We start from the raw sequence: 26,646 nt of genomic DNA, 5'->3' as shown, positions 1-26,646 counted from the left end.
GAAGAACTGAAAACTTTCTTTGAGGGGAAGGTAACAAACTTCAACTTATAAATAAACGTCGATTATTTTGTGAAAATACACCCGAGTGTATCCTTGTCATTTCATAGGTTAACTGCGCATCATGTGCCGTTCATTATTTTTTACTAATTAACGATTAACCTTACTATTAAATGTTAAGCTTTTTACTAGTAAATGCTTTGTCTTCGATGAATGATGATAATAATTCAACATTGACTGCTCTATTTAACTCAGCTCCGCCTCGTTAAATAGAGCAGCAACATTATTATTTTTTCGACAATCGTTTCTATTGCAGATGTCGGATTTAATCCAGCCGTCTTACTTCCTAATTTTTGACTCTTTTCCATTTGGAGCTACAGGAAAGGTACTGTATTGTTTGGTGCGACCTGATCCTTGAATGTTTTATTAATATTGGCCTGGGCATTCTAAAACTATTATTATGAATATCGATATGTTTATTACGTCACCACTATGTCAATAGGCCTATAAAACCGATACTACGAATTTATTTTTGCGATATGTTATGCCGTACTCATTATACCACGGGAATTAGCTCTTAATATCTACTCTCTTTCTGTTATAAAAGATGATGCAAGCAAGATATGATAGGATAGAATGATTCAATTTTACTATCTGTTTACGGTACGGTAACTATTATTTACAGGTGGATCGTAAGAAGCTACAAGAGATGGCTATTGGTCGAATTAAATTACCAGACACGCCTTATGAAGAATAAGGTGTTATGTAGATACATGGTTAAATAAAATATAACTTCTTATAAAGCGACCTGTTGAATTTCTGACTGACCCTCATCAGCTGCTGTTACGTAATTAAATGAAAATAGCCCACAATGGTAATGGTGACGATGGTAATAAAAGTAGGCCTATCCAATTTGATACAGCTTGTAGCTGATTTCATGTTGATGATGAGGTTGCACAACCAAATCGTTCCAAAATAAAGTTTACATTATCAATTCAACCTCACGAATATCTTATTATTCACTGATAGTCAAAGAAAATACTCTCAAAATTAACTTTGCTTGTCCTATTCAGATAATTAATCATCGCAGAAACACCACCAGCATACATTTATATCGCCCTCCATATAATCTCAATATAAAATTTAATGACAAAAATAGAGATCGACGTTTCGGTACCATCATAGAACCATTTTCAAGATCAAGTGAATACAAAACAATAATAATTATGTGCACTAAGCACCAAAGTTGGTGACAGGAAATGCTAATTGAGGGCTAATTAAGTAATTAGCTCCTCCTACTGAGTTAGATAAACAATTTAGCTTTGATGGAATCCGATTGTTTATTGAGTGTAGGTTTTATCTCTTTGATCCACAACATCTCCTTAATTAGGCAATCAAACTTATTGTTACATTTAGATAAGACTCTAAAGTATTCTGAGATATCACCAGTTATGCCATGTTGTTTTAGGTGATCGCCTATAATACTTTTGTTATGTTCATTAATGCGTTTGTAAAGGTGTCGGCAAGTGTAACCGACATAGTTTGTATCACACAAACCACATTGAAATTTGTACACCACGCATTGTGAATTAATGATTCTGGGTTTCATTTCTTTAGGTTTTAAGGTGTCACCTATCTTACGACTAGTAAATACTGGTAAAATATCGTTTTCAATCTTCGCACTAAGTTGTTTAAGTTGTTTAGTAACCGTGTTACAACAAGTTTGATCCTTGTACGGTAGTACAATCCTAATAGGCTGGGGAGATTCATCAGTTAGCATATCTTCATTAGTATTACTAGGAGTCACACAAGTATTAATGGATTGGTTGAAAGCCTTAACAATATTACTAATAAGATCTAAAGGATAATTCAACTTTTGAAAAATCTTTGTTACATTATCAACCTCTGATAGGAAAATGTCATGCGTAGAATACTTTAGAGTCTTATCTAAATGTAACAATAAGTTTGATTGCCTAATTAAGGAGATGTTGTGGATCAAAGAGATAAAACCTACACTCAATAAACAATCGGATTCCATCAAAGCTAAATTGTTTATCTAACTCAGTAGGAGGAGCTAATTACTTAATTAGCCCTCAATTAGCATTTCCTGTCACCAACTTTGGTGCTTAGTGCACATAATTATTATTGTTTTGTATTCACTTGATCTTGAAAATGGTTCTATGATGGTACCGAAACGTCGATCTCTATTTTTGTCATTAAATTTTATATTGAAATTATATAGTAAACGTCTTTTAATTCTCCATATAATCCTATATTAAATTATCACCCAGTGAATAGCATCGTAGCTAGTAAATATGTGCATGGTTTACTTGTTACCTGTAAAGCTCTGTCTACACTATCAAACTAGTTTGACAAAAAAATGTGATGTGCCCAAATATGGTAGTGATATTCTTAAATATAGTAGTGATATGACATCATCATGTCCATATATGGGCACATCACATTTTTTGTCACATAAAATGTGATGGTGTATACAGAGCTTATGCTTTCGTTTATCCTTCACAATCTATTAACAATTTCAAACATTTGTTGACCTTTGTATCTGACCTTCCAAATGCTTTGTATTCGTTGAATGGTGATATTGACTGCTCCTTTTAACTATAAGGTCATTAACAATGCTTGTATGCATTGTATTATTGTTTCCTATACTCCACTGTAAAATTGAGTAGTAGAATCGATCGTGCGTAAGTTATAGTAGAATGGCTTTTTCGCGAAGTAAGAGTTACGTTCATACCCCCAGTCGCAGTCCCTTTATTGGGCTGACGATGCACGAAATGTTGGAAAAGAGAGTGAAGAAAAATCCAGACAGAGAAATGCTTGTTTTTGTTGCCGATAATGAACGAGTTACTTTTGCTGAATTTAAGAAAATGGTGAGATATTGTTTGAATGTTCATTATTAATATGTAATATCTACTACTGATATTAGGCCTGATACTTTATTTTTACATCATTGAATCTGAACTAATTATCTTTTTCAGGTGATAGACTTAGCAGCCGGGTTCTTACTCAAACTTGGTCTTCGTCGTGGTGATCGTATAGCTGTTATAGGCGCTAACCACATAGAATGGCCACTTATTACAAGTGCAGCGAGAGCAATAGGCGTCGGTGTGGTAGGTACTCAGTAGGTTTAGTTATATAATACATTATTTAGTCGTTGTATATCGACTGATATCTCGGTAAAAAAATATTGTAGGCCTAACTTTAACATGTTAAAGAGTAAGGCGTGGTCCCCACTACCGACGCAACCTACGCAGCGTAAGCAAATGCCCTTCCAATAATTGTGTTTGCCTCCGCTTGCGTGAAATCAAACCTGCGATGTTTGCAGCACCGCGTCGTCGGTGATTACGCAATAGAACATTTTGCGTCAATACGTTACTGCGTTGCGTTACGCTGCGTCGCTAGTGGGAACCGTGACGCTTTAGCCTTTAAAATAAAGTCAGCAACTCCGTTTTTATTTTTCTTCAGGCTAATCTGCTAATTGGTCATACTCCTCAGAGTTTTCAGAAAATAATATTACAAGTAAGTCATCTATGTTCTTGTTCAACTTTCCCGTCGTTATTAGATGCCTTATTGAAAACATTTCTTAACCAGAAACATATTCCATATTTTTTCTGGTTCTGGAACCAGCTTTTTTTCCGACAAAATATTTTAATTGTGAGGCCTACTCTTTTGTTTTGTACGAATTCATATTAAAATTAAAATACATGTATAGTAATGTATGATAATTTTTATAGAAAATTATTAATACCGTAATAATATGTAAATTTACAACGAGACCTCTTTCTTAATTATACATTAACATATTGACATTTAGATTTTGTTTTTAGTAGCAGTGAAGTCATTTTTAAAAGGCATTATAATTGTAATTTATGTGTGGTTTATACTACAGTAATTTCATATTTGTTTTAATATCTTTTTAAAAAAATAATAAGATTTCCTCAGATCATGCCAATATTAAAGAATCCACAACTAGAGCGTAATAATGCCTTATCGCAGTCGTGAGCTTCTAACATTTCATCCTGCAGTATTATAACTATTTAGAAATTTACATAACTAGAGGGTGAGCTCGCTTCGCTCGCTCCCCCTCTAGGAAGTGTAGACGATGGTTCTCGGAATGATAATGTTCTTCTTTTACGTTTTCTGTCGGTTACCATTATTGAAAATGCTTGACATTCGTAAAACTAAACTATTCTGTTTCACAGTGTCTTAGATGATTAATAACATTTTAAAGTATAGTCTTTATTATTTGGTAGGGCCCTTATAGGGCGGAGGTGGGGAGGCGGAGTTCATTTGACTCGAGGGAGGGGCTTATTCGAGGGATATATGTTAAATTTTTTAGTTTTAATGATATGGTAACATTTATAATCAAATGAAATCCTCTATCTAATAGATATGAAAAGTGGTAAAAAAGAATAACAAATGCTTGGTAATGTAATATAATGTTGTTATGAGGTACTTTGTAAGGAAGACTCTTTACTCGCTTTGCTGTCGTAACATATATTATTTATTCAGAATATACTTGATACAATAATTGAATAACTAACTGACTAAGGAACAGAGGATTAGTGATGCTGGCTGTAAGGTGTGCGCTCTGTAAAGTGGCTGTAAGGTGTTCTTCTGAAGAAGTGGCTGTGAAGTGTGTGTAAGGTGTTCTTCTGAAGAAGTGGCTGTGAAGTGTGTCTGGGCTCTTCTGAAACTTGGGAGTATATTGGCTTCGGTTCATTTACATATGTCACTACGTAATCTGTGAGGGTAACGATTGGTTCTAAGTTGATCCAGGGGTGTTTAAGTGGGAGTGATTAACGGTATAATAAGGTATTTCAATGATGAATAACACTGTCAAATCTGTACTTAAATAGTGTCAATCTCTCCTGGTTTAACGATGGGATAAGTCAAATGTTAAACTAAGTGTTTTCTTTAGGGATTCTTATTATAAACTAAATGGACATTTAAAACATCTGGACAAACTCTCCTCTGGACTTTCTGGGTCAAGTTTGTGAACTTATTGAATTCTGATACAAAGGTTGATTTCTTAATTATAAAAGTAGGCCTATATCATTACATTACATCCCTCTGTTTCCCTTTTTTTTTTTTCTAATCTATTTAAAATATAAAAATGGTTATAATAGTGGCATGCAAAATTAAAGTTATATAAAAGAAAAAAAACATGATTATACATATAAGCAAAAATTGAGTTAGTCAAAACCATTGACTCTGAAGTGTAACCTTATCACTTTCACTCTCTCTCTCTTCTCTCTCTTAAAAAAAATGAAATTTGGTATAAGAATTTCCGGAATTTATAAAAAAAATTTGGAAAAAAAATGTATAAAGGACAAAAGTGTTCTTCAAGATCGACATAATTGTGGGTCCGTTGCTTTGGAGGCATGCTACACTCGGATTACCGAAATAAAGACATCACAACGGTTGGGTTTCCCTAAAGAACATCGGTCAAGAAGGCAACTCTTGTTAATTATGCACTCTAATCTATAATAACGGTATTCGCGTAAATCAAACAAAATCGGTCAAAATAAAAATACAAAACTTAAAAATAGTATGTTACATTGAACATACATCAAATCGTGCGACAACTTATCGCATTCTAATGGCCTTCGAACATAAATCAATCAAATTAAAACATAAAACTTAAGAAACTGTGGCTGATTAGCCTAAAATCAATAATTAACTCAAAATAGCAAACTTAATCACTTAAAACTTTAAAAGAAACAAACGTGTGTGTCCCGCTGACACAAACTTATCCACAATATATCGTTATCATCACAACTTTATCGATTTAAGCATTTATATTTACAGGTAATTACGATCTCAATCGGTCGACAAATTCGACTTTTGTACTTAATGTAAAAATACAATTAAAAGTACTAAGAAAATCTCCTGTTCTTGTATCAATTAATTAATTAATGCTTGAGATTAACGACTCAAAGGTTAAACAAAATATTTGTTACAAAATGATTGTCGTTCTTTTCAATATCTCAATATATCGATCATCAAAATTCAAAATTAATCATTATCAAACTCGTTACAAAATCAATACTTAATCATAATTTCAATTCTCTTTTAACTGAAATCACATCGTTACTAAACAAATCAAATCAAATACGTAGACTATGCTATCAATAATTTAGCAAATGTCGTAATTTAAAAAAAATTCTTGCAAAAATGAAATCAGTAACTTGTTGCATTATACAAACGTTTTATGAATCGTTTTGGCGATCCACTTATCGGTATCTGTTTATCATTAATAATCTCTTTAATCAATTTATCTGTATCGTTATATCTGTCGATATTCCACCAAAATTTTCGAACATTGGAGTCGTGTTTTGTTTTATCGGTGTTACATTTGGCTGAAGTCGGTTTAGAATACGAAACTAAAACTTGGAAATGTCCTGCTTTAAATCTACCTCGGTTTAATGTCATATTTGAATCATTAGGTGCTGTCATAATTAAATTAGTTTGTTCCTTAATTTGTTCTTCTTTCATTTGGAATGGGGCTGCTAATCCCATGTTATTCTCTACACAGTCAATGTAAGGTTGCAAGTTAAGGGGTTCTACTTTAGTTGGGTGTGTAAAGGTATCTGATTGCAATTGGGTGGGTGTCCTATCATGTTCGTCGACAAATTAAACGTTGTTTTCGTCATTTACTACGTTAACGGTATTCTGAATGTGTTCGTTGTTATCGGTGGTTTCATTTTATTATTATGATTATTTTAACAATTTAAAAAAAATTTTAAGTGTATACCATGAACTTTCACACAGGGTTACAATTCAAAATGGTTTTGACTTACCCCAATGCTTCGGATCCAATTAAAACGAATTAAAGGAAATGCAAAAAAGTGTTCAACAATGTTCAAATGTTCAAACAACGAATTAAAGAAATGTTAAAAGTGCTCATCAATGTTCAAATTTTCAAACAACGAACTCAAAAAAAATGTGAAAGGTGTTCATCAATGTTCAAATGCTCGAAGTTCAAAATTAAAAAAAAGTAAATGTTAAAAAAACGTTCTAAAAAAAACTTGAAAGTGTCCAAACGAAACGTTCTTGTCCGCTTGCTTCTGTTTTCCGTCTTGAGTCTTCTTGTGTCTTCCTTGATTATCTTCTTTATCTTCATCAAACGGTTATACGAAATGAAAAAATTCTGCTTCTCTTGATCCAGTTAAAATGCTGTCTTGAAAAAAAAATTCTGCTTCTCTTGATCCAGTTAACTGCTTAATTGAAAAAAAAAAACTCTGCTTGTCTGATTAAAATATAAATTTTAGCTTGTCTTCGTGTAATTTTCGGTTTTCTCCTATCAAACAATTATCTGACTGGTGGCTGGTTTTCTTCGTCTTCGTCTCTCTCTATCTGTTTCAAGAAATTATCTCTTGCTTTTATTTTCTGCTTCTTGTCTTTATGTTAATTTTCTTGTAAATTCTGGTTTCCTCGCTCTGTCCCTTGTAAAATTTGGGTCTTCCACCATGTAATATAATGTTGTTATGAGGTACTTTGTAAGGAAGACTCTTTACTCGCTTTGCTGTCGTAACATATATTATTTATTCAGAATATACTTGATACAATAATTGAATAACTAACTGACTAAGGAACAGAGGATTAGTGATGCTGGCTGTAAGGTGTGCGCTCTGTAAAGTGGCTGTAAGGTGTTCTTCTGAAGAAGTGGCTGTGAAGTGTGTGTAAGGTGTTCTTCTGAAGAAGTGGCTGTGAAGTGTGTCTGGGCTCTTCTGAAACTTGGGAGTATATTGGCTTCGGTTCATTTACATATGTCACTACGTAATCTGTGAGGGTAACGATTGGTTCTAAGTTGATCCAGGGGTGTTTAAGTGGGAGTGATTAACGGTATAATAAGGTATTTCAATGATGAATAACACTGTCAAATCTGTACTTAAATAGTGTCAATCTCTCCTGGTTTAACGATGGGATAAGTCAAATGTTAAACTAAGTGTTTTCTTTAGGGATTCTTATTATAAACTAAATGGACATTTAAAACATCTGGACAAACTCTCCTCTGGACTTTCTGGGTCAAGTTTGTGAACTTATTGAATTCTGATACAAAGGTTGATTTCTTAATTATAAAAGTAGGCCTATATCATTACATTACAGTAAATTGTAGATAACAGTGCGATGAATTCTACTACAAATAGTATAATTGTGTTATTATAAATGTGGATGGGATGGACGTTTATTAGATAGTTGGGTTGGCGGTGGCGGGGGGGGGGGGGGGGGGAGGGTGGTGATTATTATTCAAAGTGATGTTTTATTGGAGAGGCGTTTATTCAAATAAATATCATCCTAATAAGTATTAATACATTATTTAATTTAAACATCTTTTGAAACTAACTGCCGTGACAGAGTGGGCCATTTCGGCCCAAGAAAGAAGACATTACGGCTTGCAACATGGGCAGACATCCCGGTCCTAACAGGACACAGATAGCCTACAGTTATTCCTGCCAGCTTACTTAATAAAACTCAGCTATCGGGATTTCACTCGATTAATGTCTTATCATCAAATCTCCCTATGTAATTTTATAATACTATTCCCCACAATATATTCCGATTCTTTATGGCGTATATTTAATTTGATCTTTATTAATTTGCAGTATAATTTTTATTTTTTAACTACTGTACCTTTCACACGCGCGGTCCGTTCCTAAAATAAACAAACAACTAAAATGGCTATGGCCAACTTAAGCTCCAGTCCTACTATAGTATCTGTTTTCTTCTTCCGTCTTCCAAAGGGACACTGTATTGATTGATGGAAAGTGCCTGTTTCCAGTCACCTTTAGGGTCAAATCTATTATTTTAACTGCTCCCTTGTGTATAAAAGAGAGAAAATAGTTGAAACCATGTTGCTGCAAGGTGAACTTATCATAAACCCGGAAATAACTTGACCGCCAAGAATTGAAATTGAGTAGAAAATCTACTGTTGAAATCATAAATGTTGTTAAAAAACTCTTTATAATATCTTGCTAAGATAGAAATATGGAAAAATAGCGTCGAACTGCACATTAATGTTATCAAATCTACGTTTCGCGGTACATCTGAGATAGATAAGGTAGGTATCCAAGGCGGAGATTTGTACCGAAGTTTTTGCATTGTGCTCGCCTATGTCAGAATTAACCATAATTTATATTTTACATAATGCCAGGTGTCATGCAAAGCGTTGTTCATAACTCGTAGCCCCGACACACTTTACCAAATGGCTTGTGAAATGATTCCAGAGTTAAGTAGAAGTATTCCAGGTGACCTAAATTCAAAACAGTGAGTATATTATTATTAAGTTATTATTAAGTTCACATGGATAATACAATACAATATCACTGATATTATGGACAAAATAACTAGTTATTTTGTCCATGCTAATACCTAACATTATTAGCTTTTCATTTGTGTTTTAGGTTCCCCGACTTGAAGAAGGTCATAGCCGCTGGTTCAAATTTTAAAAGGTACAGTAGTAGGCCTACTATACGATAATGCATATTAAAGTTTAATTAGTTGTTTGCAAGGTTAACTTTTTTCTTCATTTTTTCAGTGGAACGTTGAATTTCGATGATATATCAATTTCTGGATGTGAGGAAGAAGTAGTAAAAGCGGCTAAGAAAGTCACAATTGATGACGTCAGCCATTTTAGTATGACATCGGTAAGAAATATGATTAAACTTGTATTATCAATTGAAGCTAAAAAATGCTTTAAAATAATTAAAATGACTGATTTTTAACTGATTCAATAGATAAATCCGCGACATTCACGTTTAAAAAAAAAGATTTAATCAGGGAAGAGTAAACTTCATTAATTAATCGTGTGATATTCGTATCATTCCTACTGTGATCCCAAATGAAACTATACTAATGTATTTGTATTTATTTTTTCAAGATATTAAAACAATTGAACTATTGTATTACCACAGGGCACAACTGGATCACCGAAATTAGTGCCGTTTACGCATTTCAAAACACTCAACGACAACATATTTGTACCGGATCAATTTGACGAGGAACAAGTATGTCTATAGGTCTATTATCCTTCTAGTGTTGTTCCATGCTAACATAATTAGGAGCGCTGCAATTTGTGAGATGACGAACATTACCAAGAAAACGTATAAATGTAAAAAAAAAAATAATTGAATTGAATTGAAGCTAGAAAATTAAAATACGAAGATGGTATGATGACGTCAAGCGATAACAAGATACTGAATGAAGATTATCTGACGATGGTGATGGGGAGAAGGAGGAGGATGGCGTTGATGTTGCTGATGACGTTGATGATGTTGATAACGTCTAATAATAATAACGATTCCTTTCTAAACTAAGGTCAATATATTTGCATGCGTCGGTAACATGGCCCATGTTGGAGCAACGCAACTGGGTCAAGTAGCGCCACTTCTGTTCGGTACAACTTCAGTGTTTCCTTCACCAACCTACACATTTGAAAAGTTTGTTCAGGCCGTCGAAGCTGAAAGGTAAAGTAAATATGCGTTTAATTAAAAATGAGTAAAAAACGTACGATTATCAATGTTTAAGGCTTGCGTCGATATTAAATATGCGTCTCGAACTTTGCACGGTTTTCAATGGTATTACTGTAGGCCTACTGATCTTCTTTATTAGATGCAACTCATTCTTGCTGATGATAGATGGTGTGGTTAATCTTGCGTATAATCCTATTTGTGACAAGTACGACCTATCTTCATTGCAATCGGGTAATAAACAGTATAACTTCTATTCATATAAGTATAGTTAGGGACATATTTAACATTATCTATCTTAGAAAATCGAGGGGAAAAAATAAATATTTTGTGGTGTTTTTTTGTTGTTAAAGGTATGACCGGTGGTTCGCACATTCCGCCAGATGTTATTTTTGAGTTGCACAAAAAGTATGGATTTCGTTTGTTGGTGCGTATCAAATAATAATAATAATAATCTAACTAGAATTTAATTCGTCACTTTGACGAATTATAGGTGATCATTTTTATCATTTTACTGAAATTAATTTTTTTTAAACATGCACGTACGTTAACATACGATCAGAAAATGTTGATGTATACCATCCTATTATACGCTTATAGTGCTGAGTTGTGCCTATTATATGCCATATACAATATGTACAGTATATACTGTATATCTATATACAGTGTAGCATAGTTGAAATCACGGGACACATATCATGTTCTAATTTTTTGGTATGATGGAATTATCAAAATAAATTTAAAGATGGCAATTTCGAAAGATTATGAATTGAGCAAATAAATATAAGAATTGGAAGAGAATCTGGCACGTAGAAGCGCTGTGCGCGCTCTTTGAAATTTGTATAACTTTGACGAAAAAGATGAAAAAACTACTTTTTAACTTCATCTGGCCATATGTTAACGTCACAACATCCGATAGGCTTGATTTTTATATGAATTCATATCTACATTTCATCAGCTTTCATAAGAAATTATAATAACCAAGGGAACCTTCAATTCTGAAGAGCTGCAAGATATTTAAATTCACGGCGAAGTTGAAATTACACGACCTACGTTATTCAAGGTTTTACGCAGGATGACGTCATTAAAATGAAAATAGTGGCAAGTCATGAGAAAGCCAATTAATTGAGAAATCACATACTAAAATTTGAGCGAAAATCAGGCACAAAATAACAGAGATGCGTTCTATTGAATGTGATAATTATATGACGAAAGAGAAAAAAACTTAATTTTAAATTCAAGTGGCCATTTGATGACGTCACAACATTTTGTACGTCAAATGTGTACATGAATTCATATCTACAACTCAATGGCTTCCCGAATAAGATAAAAAAATTGGGGTCATCTTGCATTCTGAAGAGTTATTTTCATTTTAAAAAAGACCTATTTTTCACCATTATCAGAACTTTTGTGAAATTAATGTGCGCATTTTGTCATTTTTAACATGCTCGTATAGCGTTATTTTAAGTCCGAATGGACTCAAAATCGGTGAATGTACTAAGGATTGTGATTAGAATGTGATTTATACATCAAATTTAATTTTTTACGCTTTTTGAAATTTGCGTGCGCAAAAACGTGTTTTTGCGCAGTAATTTTTTTAAACACGCAAATGGCCTAATTCATGCTCTAAAATGATCAAAACTTAATTTGGAGCTATTTAAATTTTTAACGTGCAATTTCACGTGCATGACCTTGAAACACGTAAGTTTTTATTTGTTAATATATTTACCCTTCACCTGAAGTTTACGTCTAGTGAATTTTATTGATATGTGATAAAGAGTTATGGAGATATGATTGATAGTGTGATTTCACAAAATCGCGTATTAATGACGTCACGGTTGAGTGATCACGCTGAAAAGCTTATTATGGTTAAGTTAAAGTATTTAAAAGACATTGTGAAAAATTTGTGATCATTGCTATTCAACTTATTGAGATAATTGTTACACAAAAGTGTACAGAAAGAAGAATAATAACAAAAACAACAATAAAGATTTTGAACAATAACAATAGGTGATCATTTTATTCTAAATGATCACCTAATTATATATATACCTTTACATCGCGCAGCTAAACTCCGGTGTGGTTAAACTCCGATGTGGGTAAACTCCGATGTTTTGCTAGGCGATTTATACACGGCGTGAGGAGCAGCAACAGAGATGAACTTGTTCATTTGACGTTATTTGTTTTTGACGAATGAAAGTTGTTATATTTTCTTGCCAGAATTCTTATGGATCAACAGAAACCACCAGCGTCAGCTCCATGACAGTCGATGACTTGGTTTGGCATACAACAGGCCGCACGTTACCCAATATTGAAGTAAGGCCAACTTATCTTTGTCACAACTTGTGTCATATCATTATGTTTTTAATTGTACACTAACATTGTTTAAAATCCAACATTTTCAGCTTCAAATAGTTGATGAAGAAGGATGTCCCGTAGAAGTCGGAGAAAAGGGAGAGGTATGGGTACGAAGTCCAGTTGCGTTCAGAGGTTACTATGGTGATATTGAGAAAACAAAACAGACGATCACTGAAAACGGATGGATTAAAATGGGGTACTATCACAACTTTACTATTATTTATTATGATTTTCAGCTCTTTGGGCCCTTAGGCGGGACCAGTAGACTGTTTTTACAGAATAAGATAATCTACTTATCATAGACATTTGGAAATATATGAAAGTAAAATGTTCTGTATTGTAAATTATCAAAACCCACTTAAGTTAATTATGTGAAGCACACCTTAGACAGAATGTGCAGTAGGCATATAAAATAATTAAAAAGAATTGTGCATGTAAATTATTATTAATTTCAGAGATATTGGTAAGCTAAGTGCAGATGGCTACCTGACAATACTTGGTAGAATTAAGGTACATATACATATACATGTACAGTATTATCGTTTCAATAGTTCCTTATGTTACCAGAAAGAAGTTGCAGAGTAATCACGTCGTGGTGGTCCACTGACGGCAAATACAGACACTCGGAAATTACACACATTTTACACGCGCGACAACCACGGGCTATGGTACATGATATGTAGTCCGTACTGTATTTCTCACAGGCTAACAGTAATATTTTTATTGTCAGGACATAATTATCAGAAGCGGTTTCAATATCCATCCATCAGAAGTGGAGAGTTTAGTAATAACTCATCCAGCCGTAAACATTGCTCAGGTAAATGCTTGGTTCCCATTAGTGACCAATCACAAGCGATGAATTATTCGAACTGTCATTGTCATTGGTCAAGACGTTTGCGTTGCGTTTACGTCCTTGCATTACGTCCTAGTGGGAACCAAGCTATAAGTGATGATAACGTTATAATATTCATGTTTCTGCACATACAGTATATCAATATGTTGTTCTTCCGGGCTTTGGAGAACAAACCCAATGTTTACAATATTATAAAATACTCTATGCTGAAATACATTGTAAAATGTTGTTTTTCTAACACAGGTTATACCAATTCCAGATTACAGGATCGGCGAAGATGTATGTGCATGTGTTACGTACGTATTGTTTGAATTTCTACCAAAACTTGAATTCGTTTATATAATTGAATGGATATAATTATTTGACATTATTTTCAACAGTTTCGTATGATTATGAATTCTTTTAAAAAAGAAAAACATTTACTTTATTATTTCAGATTAAATGAAGGTTGCAATGTCACCGAAGAAGAACTAAAAACTATCTTCGAAGGAAAGGTATTAACCTCAAGTAATAATAAATAAACACAAGAAATCAAGATTCATTGAAATTCAAATATTTTTATTTTGTTATTTTTTAAATTTATTTTATTATTTATTGTATACAAAATTTAACTTTTGATAAACCAATTATCAAGTACTCGCTTGCTACGTTTCCGCTATTTTCACTAGCCTTAATCACGCAAATGACTCCGTGATGACCTTCTGTCATTCGTCATGGCTCAGTCGCCATCACTCGCCCGATGTTCAGCTTTCTGCCGCCCCCAACCCTTTCGATGCTCAAGTGAGTACAGTACTTGATAATTGGGTTATCGAAAGTTAAATTTTGTATACACAATTTTAACTTATTAAATTTGACGAATATTTTTTTCAGATGTCGGATTTAATCCAGCCGTCTTACTTTCTAATCTTTGACTCTTTCCCAGCTGGCGCTTCAGGAAAGGTGATTTCTTAAAGGCTTAGCTAATACAGTACTAGTACAGTACTAGTAAAGTACTTTAAACTTAAAGATATATCTGAAAAATCGATAATAGATCAATCACTTTATTTATTATTTACCATGCCACTATTGTGTGAAACAATAAACTTGATAAAGATATTTAAAACGTATTTCCCGTAATTAATAAAAGATCTGGTGTAGAGTGTTAATTTGATTCGCTTTCTCTTTGTCAATGAATGTAGTAGGACTACAATTAGACCATGACGTCAGCTTTGATCATAGAACATTACTAATGTAATTTAAAATCACAAAATCATGTTTTTTACAGGTGGATCGTAAGAAGCTGCAAGAGATGGCTATTGGTCGAATTCAATTACCGGACACGCCTTATGAAAAATGAGTCGCATCTCATTAACATTTTCTGCATATCAAGTACATTCTGTGTTCGATGTTCGGTTGCTGTTTTTTTTCTCATTCTCATCAATGTCATTCATCTTCATCGTTTATAAATTAATTCATTTAAGTTTCTGTAGATTTATATATATTTCACGAAATATACAATAATTTGATAATGTTTTTTTTTCGGATGTGACGTAGAGAACGTGGTACATTACCGTATTCGAATATAATGGGAGATTCGCCTCACGATCTAAGTAAGCCACCCGATTCCCAGTGCTATATCTCCACATACTATATATTTCCGAAGTATGAAAGGAATAATTTGGTAATACAGCATCTCATTCATATCACATGTGGTGCCTGCATCATGTAAGGTTAGGTTAAGGGTTCGGTTACTAATCTAGTAAGCGCTGCATTGTTGGCTGCCGTGGGTCCGGCCGTTACGTTTAGGTTACGCTTAAGGAAGTTATTTAATATTTATAAGTAATTTTTAAGTAAAAATAAATGTTAAAATGTGAACAGAAAGAAGACAAACTTGTATTTATTTATGATTCATTCAATTTTTTATTTCAGAATCTCTGGTCCATAGAAAGTAAAATTACATATAAATTAATAAAAAATAAACAAGACTGCACTAATTACTACTGCTCATCTCAGGATGGCATTCCACATGTAGAGCATCTTTGACTTATATAAGACATTGCCTATAATCGTTGAGACTAAAACATTTTCACTTGAATTGAGTCTACACATCAAGCCATATATCGATTTTCTTAAAAATTCATAGAGAAGGAATTCTACATTCCGTAAACATGAGGCTGGTACTACAATGTCGAGGCCTTTTCAGCAGCATTATTAACCCATTGTTGTAGCATACCTGCTGGAGAGATGGCATTCAAGAACGAATGGTAGCCTAGAGAACTGTTTTGAAACACTTTGATACGGTTTGTTAAGTAATCCCATATTTAACATAAGTAATTAATTAATTAACATATTTAAATAGGCCTATTCATTCTATTTTGGTAGCTTACTACCCGTATATTTAGTCATTTATTGTATAAATTCTTCATTTTTATTCATAAACATACGGTTCATTCTTCATTTCATATTGTATTTTGTATTTATTTATTTAATCACACTCCTGTAAAATACCATTAAGACCAGCCAAGTCTGACATATGAGTGAATATATAAAATAACAATTATAAATACACGGATTAAAAATAGACACTTATAAAAAACATCAAAAATAACTACTTTACAACAGACTTACTACACCTACACTTTTTCTTTTTCCTTCTTTTTCTCTTCTCTCTCTTTTACCGAGTAGAAGAGAAAACAGAGAAAAAAAATATTTAAAAAATGTAAATAAGTATGTTAAAAATTACTTGTTAAAAACAATAAATGGACTGGCGTAATGAGAGCAATTGATAGGCAAATTTAGCAACAGTGGTTGCCATCACACATTAACAATTTGAATTTTTCTAAATTTGTTAGATCTGAAAAAGATGGGTTGAGCCGGCTAATAAAGTTGAATAAATGAGATCTGATATCATCATAAGTTGAACATTCCATAAAACAGTGTATTTCATCTTCAATACAATTCAAGTTACACAGACTACATTTCCTCTCATTAACTGGTGTATTATTATAACGCCCAATTTCAATGGCTATTGGTGCACAACCAGATCTAAAAAAGCGCCAGGGACCGTCTATTACATTTTTTCATAAAAGTGGTTACATAACTAGCTGTTCCAAAGGTATTTTTGAAAGATCGGTAGGCACGCAATCTAGTAGTAGGCTACAATATCGAAGTTTAGGTTTAAATTCGTCTTTTATGTTTCTAATTTACATAACATACGATTGATTTTTTAGATGTTATTTTCGAGTTTAACCAAAAGCGTGGCATTCCTTTGTTGGTACGTATTGAGTTTCTATCAGGAACGATTGTACGAACGACAAAAACACTTACTCACGCTCCGTTTGACGTTGTTTTCCTCTTTTCAGAATTGTTATGGATCATCGGAAACGACTACTACAGCTTAACTACAGTCGATGATTTATATCATGTATTCAATAACTTCGTAATTATCATTTACAGGTGGATCGTAAGAAGCTGCAAGAGATGGCTATTGGTAGAATTAAATTACCAGAAACTCCTTATGCCGAATAACGTGTTAAGTGAAGAGTCACACCACATTAAATAAACATGTTTCTATGCTAATACGGGACACGCATTTATATAATTTTTGAATATTTAAGTGTGACTTTTGTAATCTTTAGTAATATTGTTAGTGAGAAAGAAACTGAATTCCAAATTAACGTGAACAAGAATAAGGAACTAATTGAATGTTGATGATTATGTTTTAATAATTGGTATTCATTCAAATGATTTTCAAAATAAAGCTTGTTATAATGTAAGCCACCAATTTTATAATTTAATTACATTGTATACTCATATGTCGTCATTTTAATACCATTCATTTTTCCTAAGTGACATACGGATGTGTGTGCTTTTCGTAACATAATTAACCAATGGCAACCGTTCACATTTATGCTGGTGTACCGAGCCCACCGATGAGTTTCGGGATCCCTTTGACCCGGAGGGAGAGTACCCGTCAGGGTCCCTACCTAGGGTTACAGGTCTCAGGTTTTAGTTTTTTTAAATTAATTAGTGTTCCATTGTTGTGCTATGTCAACAAAATGTCAATGACGGCGAAATGTCCCCAATAATGGGGATAGTTATGCAAACAAGTAACAAGTAGTAAAACAAGGCCAACAGCCATAAGTCGCGTGCTAAAACGCATAGTGATACCGGACCGACAGACAGACCGACCGACCGACCAACATAGTGAACTATAGAGTCGCGTCCATGCGACTAAAAATACATATATAAAATACTATTGTATTTTCACTTGATTTGAGTCTACACATCAAGCCATATATCGATTTTCTTAAAAATTCATAGAGAATGAATTCTACATTCTGTAAACATGAGACTGGCACTACAATGTCGAAGCCTTTGCAACAGCATTCTTAACCCATTGTTGTAGCATACCTGCTGGAGAGATCGCATTCAAGAACGAATGGTAGAGAAGTGTTTTCGAACACATTAGGCATAGAACATTAATTCTAAACCGCCCGGTAATATACTGCTGAAATTTAATTAATTCATTTGAAACAACGATAAAGATGAGGAAATAAGAATGAGATCGCCCCAACCGAGACTCGAACCCGGAACCTTCTGCTTGATATGCAGATGTCCTAAAACACCACTGGGGCTTTCATGGTATAGTTCAAACCCAATTGGATAGTTTTAGGTTCCCCGACTTGAAGAAGGTCATAGCCGCTGGTTCAAATTTTAAAAGGTACAGTAAGTAGGCCTACTATCAATAAAACGATAATGCATATTAAAGTTTAATTAGTTGTTTGCAAGGTTAACTTTTTTCTTCATTTTTTCAGTGGAACGTTGAATTTCGATGATATATCAATTTCTGGATGTGAGGAAGAAGTAGCAAAAGCGGCTAAGAAAGTCACAATTGATGACGTCAGCCATTTTAGTATGACATCGGTAAGAAATATGATTAAACTTGTATTATCAATTGAAGCTCAAAAATGCTTTAAAATAATCAAAATGACTGATTTTTAACTGATTCAATAGATAAATCCGTGACATTCACGTTTGAAAAAAAAAGATTTGATTAGGGAAGAGTAAACTTCATTAATTAATCGTGTGATATTCGTATCATTCCTACTGTGATCCCAAATGAAACTATACTAATGTATTTGTATTTATTTTTTCAAGATTTTAAAACAATTGAACTATTGTATTACCACAGGGCACAACTGGATCACCGAAATTAGTGCCGTTTACGCATTTCAAAACACTCAACGACAACATATTTGTACCGGATCAATTTGACGAGGAACAAGTATGTCTATAGGGCTATTATCCTTCTAGTGTTGTTCCATGCTAACATAATTAGGAGCGCTGGAATTTGTGAGATGACGAACATTACCAAGAAAACGTATAAATGTAAAAAAAAAAAAAAATAATTGAATTGAATTGAAGCTAGAAAATTAAAATACGAAGATGGTATGATGACGTCAAGCGATAACAAGACACTGAATGAAGATTATCTGACGATGGTGATGGGGAGAAGGAGGAGGATGGCGTTGATGTTGCTGATGACGTTGATGATGTTGATAACGTCTAATAATAATAACGATTACTTTTCTAAACTAAGGTCAATATATTTGCATGCGTTGGTAACATGGCCCATGTTGGAGCAACGCAACTGGGTCAAGTAGCGCCACTTCTGTTCGGTACAACTTCAGTGTTTCCTTCACCAACCTACACATTTGAAAAGTTTGTTCAGGCCGTCGAAGCTGAAAGGTAAAGTAAATATGCGTTTAATTAAAAATGAGTAAAAAACGTACGATTATCAATGTTTAAGGCTTGCGTCGATATTAAATATGCGTCTCGATCTTTGCACGGTTTTCAATGGTATTACTGTAGGACTACTGATCTTCTTTATTAGATGCAACTCATTCTTGCTGATGATAGATGGTGTGGTTAATCTTGCGTATAATCCTATTTGTGACAAGTACGACCTATCTTCATTGCAATCGGGTAATAAACAGTATAACTTCTATTCATACAAGTATAGTTAGGGACATATTTAACATTATCTATCTTAGAAAATCGAGGGGAAAAAATAAATATTTTGTGGTGTTTTTTTGTTGTTAAAGGTATGACCGGTGGTTCGCACATTCCGCAAGATGTTATTTTTGAGTTGCACAAAAAGTATGGATTTCGTTTGTTGGTGCGTATCAAATAATAATAATAATAATCTAATTATATATATACCTTTACATCGCGCAGCTAAACTCCGGTGTGGTAAACTCCGATGTGGGTAAACTCCGATGTTTTGCTAGGCGATTTATACACGGCGTGAGGAGCAGCAACAGAGATGAACTTGTTCATTTGACGTTATTTGTTTTTGACGAATGAAAGTTGTTATATTTTCTTGCCAGAATTCTTATGGATCAACAGAAACCACCAGCGTCAGCTCCATGACAGTCGATGACTTGGTTTGGCATACAACAGGCCGCACGTTACCCAATATTGAAGTAAGGCCAACTTATCTTTGTCACAACTTGTGTCATATCATTATGTTTTTAATTGTACACTAACATTGTTTAAAATCCAACATTTTCAGCTTCAAATAGTTGATGAAGAAGGATGTCCCGTAGAAGTCGGAGAAAAGGGAGAGGTATGGGTACGAAGTCCAGTTGCGTTCAGAGGTTACTATGGTGATATTGAGAAAACAAAACAGACGATCACTGAAAACGGATGGATTAAAATGGGGTACTATCACAACTTTACTATTATTTATTATGATTTTCAGCTCTTTGGGCCCTTAGGCGGGACCAGTAGACTGTTTTTACAGAATAAGATAATCCACTTATCATAGACATTTGGAAATATATGAAAGTAAAATGTTCTGTATTGTAAATTATCAAAACCCACTTAAGTTAATTATGTGAAGCACACCTTAGACAGAATGTGCAGTAGGCATATAAAATAATTAAAAAGAATTGTGCATGTAAATTATTATTAATTTCAGAGATATTGGTAAGCTAAGTGCAGATGGCTACCTGACAATACTTGGTAGAATTAAGGTACATATACATATACATGTACAGTATTATCGTTTCAATAGTTCCTTATGTTACCAGAAAGAAGTTGCAGAGTAATCACGTCGTGGTGGTCCACTGACGGCAAATACAGACACTCGGAAATTACACACATTTTACACGCGCGACAACCACGGGCTATGGTACATGATATGTAGTCAGTACTGTATTTCTCACAGGCTAACAGTAATATTTTTATTGTCAGGACATAATTATCAGAAGCGGTTTCAATATCCATCCATCAGAAGTGGAGAGTTTAGTAATAACTCATCCAGCCGTAAACATTGCTCAGGTAAATGCTTGGTTCCCATTAGTGACCAATCACAAGCGATGAATTATTCGAACTGTCATTGTCATTGGTCAAGACGTTTGCGTTGCGTTTACGTCCTTGCATTACGTCCTAGTGGGAACCAAGCTATAAGTGATGATAACGTTATTCATGTTTCTGCACATACAGTATATCAATATGTTGTTCTTCCGGGCTTTGGAGAACAAACCCAATGTTTACAATATTATAAAATACTCTATGCTGAAATACATTGTAAAATGTTGTTTTTCTAACACAGGTTATACCAATTCCAGATTACAGGATCGGCGAAGATGTATGTGCATGTGTTACGTACGTATTGTTTGAATTTCTACCAAAACTTGAATTCGTTTATATAATTGAATGGATATAATTATTTGACATTATTTTCAACAGTTTCGTATGATTATGAATTCTTTTAAAAAAGAAAAACATTTACTTTATTATTTCAGATTAAATGAAGGTTGCAATGTCACCGAAGAAGAACTAAAAACTATCTTCGAAGGAAAGGTATTAACCTCAAGTAATAATAAATAAACACAAGAAATCAAGATTCATTGAAATTCAAATATTTTTATTTTGTTATTTTTTAAATTTATTTTATTATTTATTGTATACAAAATTTAACTTTTGATAAACCAATTATCAAGTACTCGCTTGCTACGTTTCCGCTATTTTCACTAGCCTTAATCACGCAAATGACTCCGTGATGACCTTCTGTCATTCGTCATGGCTCAGTCGCCATCACTCGCCCGATGTTCAGCTTTCTGCCGCCCCCAACCCTTTCGATGCTCAAGTGAGTACAGTACTTGATAATTGGGTTATCGAAAGTTAAATTTTGTATACACAATTTTAACTTATTAAATTTGACGAATATTTTTTTCAGATGTCGGATTTAATCCAGCCGTCTTACTTTCTAATCTTTGACTCTTTCCCAGCTGGCGCTTCAGGAAAGGTGATTTCTTAAAGGCTTAGCTAATACAGTACTAGTACAGTACTAGTAAAGTACTTTAAACTTAAAGATATATCTGAAAAATCGATAATAGATCAATCACTATATTTATTATTTACCATGCCACTATTGTGTGAAACAATAAACTTGATAAAGATATTTAAAACGTATTTCCCGTAATTAATAAAAGATCTGGTGTAGAGTGTTAATTTGATTCGCTTTCTCTTTGTCAATGAATGTAGTAGGACTACAATTAGACCATGACGTCAGCTTTGATCATAGAACATTACTAATGTAATTTAAAATCACAAAATCATGTTTTTTACAGGTGGATCGTAAGAAGCTGCAAGAGATGGCTATTGGTCGAATTCAATTACCGGACACGCCTTATGAAAAATGAGTCGCATCTCATTAACATTTTCTGCATATCAAGTACATTCTGTGTTCGATGTTCGGTTGCTGTTTTTTTTCTCATTCTCATCAATGTCATTCATCTTCATCGTTTATAAATTAATTCATTTAAGTTTCTGTAGATTTATATATATTTCACGAAATATACAATAATTTGATAATGTTTTTTTTTCGGATGTGACGTAGAGAACGTGGTACATTACCGTATTCGAATATAATGGGAGATTCGCCTCACGATCTAAGTAAGCCACCCGATTCCCAGTGCTATATCTCCACATACTATATATTTCCGAAGTATGAAAGGAATAATTTGGTAATACAGCATCTCATTCATATCACATGTGGTGCCTGCATCATGTAAGGTTAGGTTAAGGGTTCGGTTACTAATCTAGTAAGCGCTGCATTGTTGGCTGCCGTGGGTCCGGCCGTTACGTTTAGGTTACGCTTAAGGAAGTTATTTAATATTTATAAGTAATTTTTAAGTAAAAATAAATGTTAAAATGTGAACAGAAAGAAGACAAACTTGTATTTATTTATGATTCATTCAATTTTTTATTTCAGAATCTCTGGTCCATAGAAAGTAAAATTACATATAAATTAATAAAAAATAAACAAGACTGCACTAATTACTACTGCTCATCTCAGGATGGCATTCCACATGTAGAGCATCTTTGACTTATATAAGACATTGCCTATAATCGTTGAGACTAAAACATTTTCACTTGAATTGAGTCTACACATCAAGCCATATATCGATTTTCTTAAAAATTCATAGAGAAGGAATTCTACATTCCGTAAACATGAGGCTGGTACTACAATGTCGAGGCCTTTTCAGCAGCATTATTAACCCATTGTTGTAGCATACCTGCTGGAGAGATGGCATTCAAGAACGAATGGTAGCCTAGAGAACTGTTTTGAAACACTTTGATACGGTTTGTTAAGTAATCCCATATTTAACATAAGTAATTAATTAATTAACATATTTAAATAGGCCTATTCATTCTATTTTGGTAGCTTACTACCCGTATATTTAGTCATTTATTGTATAAATTCTTCATTTTTATTCATAAACATACGGTTCATTCTTCATTTCATATTGTATTTTGTATTTATTTATTTAATCACACTCCTGTAAAATACCATTAAGACCAGCCAAGTCTGACATATGAGTGAATATATAAAATAACAATTATAAATACACGGATTAAAAATAGACACTTATAAAAAACATCAAAAATAACTACTTTACAACAGACTTACTACACCTACACTTTTTCTTTTTCCTTCTTTTTCTTTTCTCTCTCTTTTACCGAGTAGAAGAGAAAACAGAGAAAAAAAATATTTAAAAAATGTAAATAAGTATGTTAAAAATTACTTGTTAAAAACAATAAATGGACTGGCGTAATGAGAGCAATTGATAGGCAAATTTAGCAACAGTGGTTGCCATCACACATTAACAATTTGAATTTTTCTAAATTTGTTACATCTGAAAAAGATGGGTTGAGCCGGCTAATAAAGTTGAATAAATGAGATCTGATATCATCATAAGTTGAACATTCCATAAAACAGTGTATTTCATCTTCAATACAATTCAAGTTACACAGACTACATTTCCTCTCATTAACTGGTGTATTATTATAACGCCCAATTTCAATGGCTATTGGTGCACAACCAGATCTATAAAAGCGCCAGGGACCGTCTATTACATTTTTTCATAAAAGTGGTTACATAACTAGCTGTTCCAAAGGTATTTTTGAAAGATCGGTAGGCACGCAATCTAGTAGTAGGCTACAATATCGAAGTTTAGGTTTAAATTCGTCTTTTATGTTTCTAATTTACATAACATACGATTGATTTTTTAGATGTTATTTTCGAGTTTAACCAAAAGCGTGGCATTCCTTTGTTGGTACGTATTGAGTTTCTATCAGGAACGATTGTACGAACGACAAAAACACTTACTCACGCTCCGTTTGACGTTGTTTTCCTCTTTTCAGAATTGTTATGGATCATCGGAAACGACTACTACAGCTTAACTACAGTCGATGATTTATATCATGTATTCAATAACTTCGTAATTATCATTTACAGGTGGATCGTAAGAAGCTGCAAGAGATGGCTATTGGTAGAATTAAATTACCAGAAACTCCTTATGCCGAATAACGTGTTAAGTGAAGAGTCACACCACATTAAATAAACATGTTTCTATGCTAATACGGGACACGCATTTATATAATTTTTGAATATTTAAGTGTGACTTTTGTAATCTTTAGTAATATTGTTAGTGAGAAAGAAACTGAATTCCAAATTAACGTGAACAAGAATAAGGAACTAATTGAATGTTGATGATTATGTTTTAATAATTGGTATTCATTCAAATGATTTTCAAAATAAAGCTTGTTATAATGTAAGCCACCAATTTTATAATTTAATTACATTGTATACTCATATGTCGTCATTTTAATACCATTCATTTTTCCTAAGTGACATACGGATGTGTGTGCTTTTCGTAACATAATTAACCAATGGCAACCGTTCACATTTATGCTGGTGTACCGAGCCCACCGATGAGTTTCGGGATCCCTTTGACCCGGAGGGAGAGTACCCGTCAGGGTCCCTACCTAGGGTTACAGGTCTCAGGTTTTTAGTTTTTTTAAATGAATTAGTGTTCCATTGTTGTGCTATGTCAACAAAATGTCAATGACGGCGAAATGTCCCCAATAATGGGGATAGTTATGCAAACAAGTAACAAGTAGTAAAACAAGGCCAACAGCCATAAGTCGCGTGCTAAAACGCATAGTGATACCGGACCGACAGACAGACCGACCGACCGACCGACATAGTGAACTATAGAGTCGCGTCCATGCGACTAAAAATACATATATAAAATACTATTGTATTTTCACTTGATTTGAGTCTACACATCAAGCCATATATCGATTTTCTTAAAAATTCATAGAGAATGAATTCTACATTCTGTAAACATGAGACTGGCACTACAATGTCGAAGCCTTTGCAACAGCATTCTTAACCCATTGTTGTAGCATACCTGCTGGAGAGATCGCATTCAAGAACGAATGGTAGAGAAGTGTTTTCGAACACATTAGGCATAGAACATTAATTCTAAACCGCCCGGTAATATACTGCTGAAATTTAATTAATTCATTTGAAACGACGATAAAGATGAGGAAATAAGAATGAGATCGCCCCAACCGAGACTCGAACCCGGAACCTTCTGCTTGATATGCAGATGTCCTAAAACACCACTGGGGCTTTCATGGTATAGTTCAAACCCAATTGGATAGCGACTCTTTAACATTCTCGGCGTGGTACGGCGGAACAGCACTAGTCCCTCATATTAGTGTTTACCTACCGACCGACCAACCGAAATTGCTGAAAATGTTTAAAAATGTTAAATTTAAAAAAAACATTTATATTTGCCTCCAAGTATTAATATCCAATGTCAAAATAAAGAAAAAATATGAATATAAGGTAGAGTTTACCGACCGACCGACATAGTGAGCTATAGATTCGGACGGACAAACTCACCACGGAATGTAATCTAAGAACACGAACAAGTAAGAAACTAAACTGAAGACGCATTAATATGTTAAAATCTAAGGTTGCATTATTGGATTAAAGTAAATATTATCTACAATAAAACAAGATCTGAAACAAATTTAATACATACAATTCATACATAATTTGTAAACATGATTGTAATATTAAGTTGCCTAACAAAGGTTTGTACAAAGTACCATTAACAAATCAAATTAGGCCTATGGAGTGAAATGGTTTAAAGAAAAATAAAAACACTGGCTCGTACAAAACTGTTTACCAAAATGCGAACCCTAACTTATGTTTTATTAATGGATGCACAACAGCTTTCCATTTTGCACTGAGAGCAATTTATCAGCATATGAACATTTTCTATAATTTGAAAGGCTAATGGAGCTAGTTTTGTGTTTAATCAAGTAGTTTAGTAGCCTTGAAAATCACGTCATGAAACAGTTTGTTTTTGTCATCATCTTTCAAGTTCATCACCAGTAGTATATTACGCAATCGTCACTTGTTGTTGCTTTTACTCATTTTGAGCCATTATCCTAATTATTTTGTTGAAAGTGACAAATTAATTAATCTTTGTCAAATCTTGATTCAGATTGTCAGTGCCAGCACTTACTATGATTAGCAATCTCTAAAAGTAGATAGGATTTAAATTGTTGCAGAATTGGTATAATAAGCAT

General features: G+C 33.6%; 2 protein-coding genes and 1 long non-coding RNA gene across 3 annotated transcripts; all 3 read left to right on the top strand.

Annotated features, from left to right (window-relative positions):
- Positions 1-2,792: 2,792 nt before the first annotated feature.
- LOC144839694 (medium-chain acyl-CoA ligase ACSF2, mitochondrial-like) lies at positions 2,793-17,342 on the top strand. Its single transcript, XM_078695158.1, has 18 exons — positions 2,793-2,888; positions 2,997-3,128; positions 3,484-3,537; positions 9,176-9,288; positions 9,426-9,473; positions 9,560-9,668; positions 9,936-10,028; positions 10,339-10,487; positions 10,633-10,724; positions 10,844-10,917; positions 12,711-12,806; positions 12,896-13,044; positions 13,304-13,358; positions 13,579-13,665; positions 13,945-13,997; positions 14,138-14,195; positions 14,572-14,640; positions 17,137-17,342. Exons 1-18 carry the CDS (start codon positions 2,793-2,795, stop codon positions 17,206-17,208), a joined length of 1,599 nt encoding a protein of 532 aa, XP_078551284.1. The 3' UTR covers positions 17,209-17,342.
- On the top strand, positions 16,682-17,151 carry LOC144839695 (uncharacterized). The gene is made up of 3 exons (XR_013611778.1): positions 16,682-16,795; positions 16,911-16,954; positions 17,043-17,151. It is a non-coding gene; the product is annotated as an uncharacterized LOC144839695 (long non-coding RNA).
- A 425-nt stretch (positions 17,343-17,767) lies between the features above and the next one.
- Positions 17,768-24,699, top strand: LOC144839199 (medium-chain acyl-CoA ligase ACSF2, mitochondrial-like). Its single transcript, XM_078694514.1, has 15 exons — positions 17,768-17,796; positions 18,350-18,403; positions 18,498-18,606; positions 18,875-18,967; positions 19,283-19,431; positions 19,577-19,668; positions 19,788-19,861; positions 20,073-20,168; positions 20,258-20,406; positions 20,666-20,720; positions 20,941-21,027; positions 21,302-21,354; positions 21,495-21,552; positions 21,929-21,997; positions 24,494-24,699. The coding sequence occupies exons 1-15, from the start codon at positions 17,768-17,770 to the stop codon at positions 24,563-24,565; spliced, it is 1,239 nt and encodes a 412-aa protein (XP_078550640.1). The 3' UTR covers positions 24,566-24,699.
- Positions 24,700-26,646: the final 1,947 nt, after the last annotated feature.

Source organism: Antedon bifida, chromosome 4 (genome assembly GCF_963402885.1).
Source record: "Antedon bifida chromosome 4, ecAntBifi1.1, whole genome shotgun sequence".
NCBI lineage: Eukaryota > Metazoa > Echinodermata > Crinoidea > Comatulida > Antedonidae > Antedon > Antedon bifida.
The sequence above is the reverse complement of the archived record's forward strand: the minus strand, read 5'-3'. Positions and strand labels throughout refer to the sequence as shown.